Source organism: Cryptomeria japonica, chromosome 6 (genome assembly GCF_030272615.1).
Source record: "Cryptomeria japonica chromosome 6, Sugi_1.0, whole genome shotgun sequence".
Lineage (NCBI taxonomy): Eukaryota > Viridiplantae > Streptophyta > Pinopsida > Cupressales > Cupressaceae > Cryptomeria > Cryptomeria japonica.
This window is the reverse complement of record NC_081410.1, coordinates 29,132,702-29,137,022: the sequence shown is the minus strand read 5'-3', so window position 1 is coordinate 29,137,022 and position 4,321 is coordinate 29,132,702. Positions and strand designations below refer to the sequence as shown.

The 4,321-nt window shown below is 29.9% G+C and overlaps 1 protein-coding gene across 1 annotated transcript; it reads right to left on the bottom strand.

Annotated features, from left to right (window-relative positions):
- Window positions 1-261: 261 nt before the first annotated feature.
- Window positions 262-1,868, bottom strand: LOC131069962 (uncharacterized). Its single transcript, XM_058005507.2, has 4 exons — window positions 1,712-1,868; window positions 1,448-1,607; window positions 1,284-1,356; window positions 262-594 (listed from the first exon to the last, which is right to left on the bottom strand). Exons 1-4 carry the CDS (start codon window positions 1,749-1,751, stop codon window positions 346-348), a joined length of 522 nt encoding a protein of 173 aa, XP_057861490.2. The 5' UTR covers window positions 1,752-1,868; the 3' UTR covers window positions 262-345.
- Window positions 1,869-4,321: the final 2,453 nt, after the last annotated feature.

Below are 4,321 nucleotides of genomic sequence, written 5' to 3'. Positions count from 1 at the left end.
CCTCCAACAACAAAAAATTGCAAATTGCACCCCATAATTTCTTTATCCATATCAATTAATTTTTTATATGTTATTTGAAAACCTCTAATCAAGCATGCTTTTTTAAATCGTACCAAAATTTAAAAACTGTAAAATAGACATCTAAACTGTCCCACATAAACAATGAAAAGTTATATAAATATATCAAAAATTATTTCAAAAATGTCACATTTCAACAATATATGTATACATATATATATATAATTGATTAAAATATATATATACAATAAAGATAATATTGGTTTCTCACCATTAAAGTAACAACTTATTTTAATTACAGCAAATAAAATACTAACTTTCCCAAATCTATTTGGGCTTTTTGAAAATGCAGTAGCATAGCACAGCAGCAACTGTGACAGCAGTCACAAAAAGTGTCGTGGGCACTTTGGCAATAAAGTTGCTGCCCCACTTGATCATTATGGCTGTTGCAGGGACTGTTACACTCATTATCAGCAGCTCATTTACATCTATGTACACCAGGTCTGCAGTAAACTTTTGTACCAACTTTGAAAACTCCTCCTGATTGATCTCGCTACCTTGGCTTAAATCAAAACTCTGCATTTGTAATTTGTAAGAGAGAAACCAATCTTTTCTGCTTTGTTACATAAGTAAATTCAAAAGAAAAGCCCGCATTCATTGAAGTTTACATTTTTTATTTTTAGTTTTAGTGTTTTCTATTAGCTAGGTACTCTTAATTCTTAACAACAACAAAAAAAAAAAAAAAATCATTCACAACAAACTGTTCTCACCTTTTTTTTTAATTATAAATGTTAAATTTTTGGGGATCATATTTTATGATCTATCATTTTCTCTTTTCTAGCTGGCTATTCTGATGAAGAATCATGGAGTATGATCCCAAAGATACAATCCATAGAATTCTTTGTAAGTAGATTTCTGGATAAGATTGTGTGCCAGTTTTTAGATCAACGTTTTAGATCTGTGATCCATCATCAGGATGAATGAAAGCATAAGAAGCAAAAAGAAAAAATATTTCTGGTAGATTTTTTTTTGCTTCTTATGCTCTCATTCATCTTGATGATAGATCACAGAATGTAATCCGAAACGTGATCTAAAAACTCCACACAATCTGATCCAAAAATCTACTTAAAAAAAATTAAAAATAAATAAAATATCCAACCAGTTGCATGACAATTCCAGAAACAAATGTTTCTGCTGAAAATCTAAGATTTATCAACTTTCAATAGTGCTTGATAAGTTATTTTCAATTATAAAGGAGAACAAACCTTGAGCATTTCTTCAACCTGTTCCTTTGTGGAAGGATTATGATTGAAACCAGGAATGCTATTGTTCAGTTCCCTGTTCATCCATCACATTAATAGATATAAAGTTACAAATTCAATAGCTAACTTTATTGAAGGAAATAAAAGTTCGGTGATATTATTCTTACTGGAAGACTTGAACTATTGCAGAATGCATGCCATCAAAGGTGAGAGTGGATTTTTCTATCTGCTGTGATGAAGAATCCTTAGCTTTTTTCTTTGCATCATCAATTACACGATCAAATATACGGTCTGTAATAGCTCTCACTTTCTCTTCTGGTATCTTAGCTGCAATAGGGAAAAAAAAATAATGATGATAAATCATGGGATGTGATCATGAAAAATAATTATTGGGTGATGAAGAATTTGTAATGAAATGAGGATAAAAGTACATTCAAATGCTCTCTGCAAATTTGCCAAGGCTTGTCCCATCTCTGCTGGAGTTGAGCAAATGCAAATTGGGGTTTGAAAGATAAGAGAAGAATGCAAAATGCACTTGGCTTATTCATGGCTTTTACTTATAATTCTTCTCCTTGTAATGCACGCAGAACAATTGAGGAAAGCAATACAATTAAGCAAGACATAATGGTAGGACAAGCAAGGAATTAATTTGTTAACAAACAATAGGAAAAGGATTAGAAAAGTGGATTGAAATATCTAAATAAACAAGAGAACAGACAATTTTCCGACAAAGTTTGCTGTGACTGTAAAGCAGTAGATTTTCAATGATGTGGAGTTGGATTCTTTGGCAGGAGTACAATTGGAATGTAAGTTTTCATTTGATTTGTTTTTCTTCTTTTTTTCTGTTATATTTTTTTTGTCGTAATTAGTTTTATTTTTCAATTTGATATTGATTGATGGTTTAAATGTGGTGTTCTTTTTCTTGTTTATGAAGCTTAATCTTATTAGAATGTTATTGTTGAGTGATGTTGAAGATGAAGCTCAGGAATTCTTTTTCATTTTGATGATGAATCAGAGTGTGTGATTCGAAATATTGATGATAAAAAATAATTACACAATCAGATCTAGAAAAAATTAAGAAAATACAGCATGAATTGTGGAAATCTCATCATTGACGTTTACCCTTCTAATAAAAAATATATATATATAAATTTATAAACACAAAATAACAATTAATTTTTTAATATAATATTTAATTATTAATTTTTCAATATAATTAAAATCCTTCATAATAATCAAATAAATATATTTTTTATTTTTATTTTTAAAAACATATATTTAATTTTTCAATATTTTTCATAATAATCAAATAAATATATTTTTATTTTTATTTTAAAAAATAACTATATATTTTGTAAATAGAATTTGACTCCTTATTTAAATGATGAACAAGATAAGGCGTACCTTTTATATCAAGAATTTAAAATAAAAAATAAAACTCTTTGACAAATTATAGAAATATAGATATGTTTCCTTTTATGTGAGAATAATCATGCTTTTTCTTTGTAGATTAATCTCACTTCTTTTAACTTTTATCAATATAATTGAAATTTTTCATAATAATCAAATGATTATATATTTAATTATTATTTTATCAATATAATTACAATTCCTCATAATAATCAAATTACTATATGTTAAATTAGTACTTTTATCAATATAATTGAAATTTTTCATAATAATCTTACACACACCTATATCGTTTGATCTTTTATTCCTTGTAAATGATAGACAAGATGATACATACCTTTTATATCAAGAATTTAAAAATAAAAAAATAACTCTTTGACAAATTATATAAATATTAATATGTTTCCTTCTATGTTTTTTCCTTTGTAGATTAATCTATCTTCTTTTCTTTTCTTTTTAAATATACAATGTATAAAATGGGAGTTTTTAGTGTATATGTTTTTTTATTATTATTTTTATTATAAGTACATAAATATAATAATGTAATGTTTGAAGAAAATAAAATGTTACAATGGCTCTGCATGCGAAAAGCGGATACAAGGCATCGTCATTTCTTCGTGAGCATCCTTATCCACTGCGAGGTATTCATAGAGGTTATGAAAACCGGTTCGCTGTTTTGGCTAATCTAACTGGGTCAGAGGAACTTAGCAAGGCAAAATCTCGAACCCTCGAGCAGGAAGCTTTCTTTGCAAAAACAAAATACTCTCTGGTTGATATGGCTAGGGCTCCCCCTCCTTCGTTCAATAATTGGGATCGTTATAGGCACGTGCGCAGAAACAATAAGGCAATAGGGCATTCTAATAGTCACCCGTGAAATCCCAATCTCAGTCGGAAGGAGGGTTCTGTAAAACCTAACCGGTCAAACAGCTTCGCGGCTCCCCTTCACTTTCCTCGAAAATCTAATGGGCTAGTCATTGAAATGGATACCAAAACTTTGGCTAGGTATCAAATGCATTGCAACAATAGAATGATTTTTGCACGATGGAAAGGTTGGGGGTTCTTGCCTGAACAAATTGCTAACTGGATGGTGTCTTCTCTCAATAACCAGGTAAAGATCGACATCCTTCTTGATCATTTCTTAGCTATTGAATGCGGTAATAAAAATATGAGAAATTCCTTGCTAAATGGGGGCCTACCAATGCTCAAGGGCATAGGGTTTGATTGCTGGGGATGGAAATCCCTCTTTCAACCATCTCAATTAAATTCATGTATGGTAAATAGAGCTATTTCTCTCAAAAAACTTCCTGTAGAATTACGAAACAATAATCATAGGTAACAAAATTGGGAAATTTGTAGAAGTTATAAAATCAGCCCTTAACTTCTTTAACCAACTTCTGATTGTTAACATGGATATTAATATTGAAACTATAGAGCCCTTGATACTAAAATGCGATAATCTATGTCTAACCCTTAAACTACCCTTCTATAATGGCCCGTTCGAAGTTAATATGCCAAGGAAGATTCCCCTTAATAATTCTTTCCCTGAATCATTTCCTAAGTCTAGAATCGTTCCAATCAGTTTTGTGGAAGGAGGGGGTTTCATCCTTGAGGGTTTTAATAATATTAGCACT

Excerpts from the sequence above, each read along its gene's own strand:
- LOC131069962 (XM_058005507.2), bottom strand. The coding sequence starts at position 1,751 with ATGGGACAAGCCTTGGCAAATTTGCAGAGAGCATTTGAAT. Across the intron at positions 1,608-1,711 it reads TTTGCAGAGAGCATTTGAAT|CTAAGATACCAGAAGAGAAA; the intron begins GTACTTTTATCC and ends TCCCTATTGCAG. Across the intron at positions 595-1,283 it reads AGGTTGAAGAAATGCTCAAG|AGTTTTGATTTAAGCCAAGG; the intron begins GTTTGTTCTCCT and ends TTACAAATGCAG.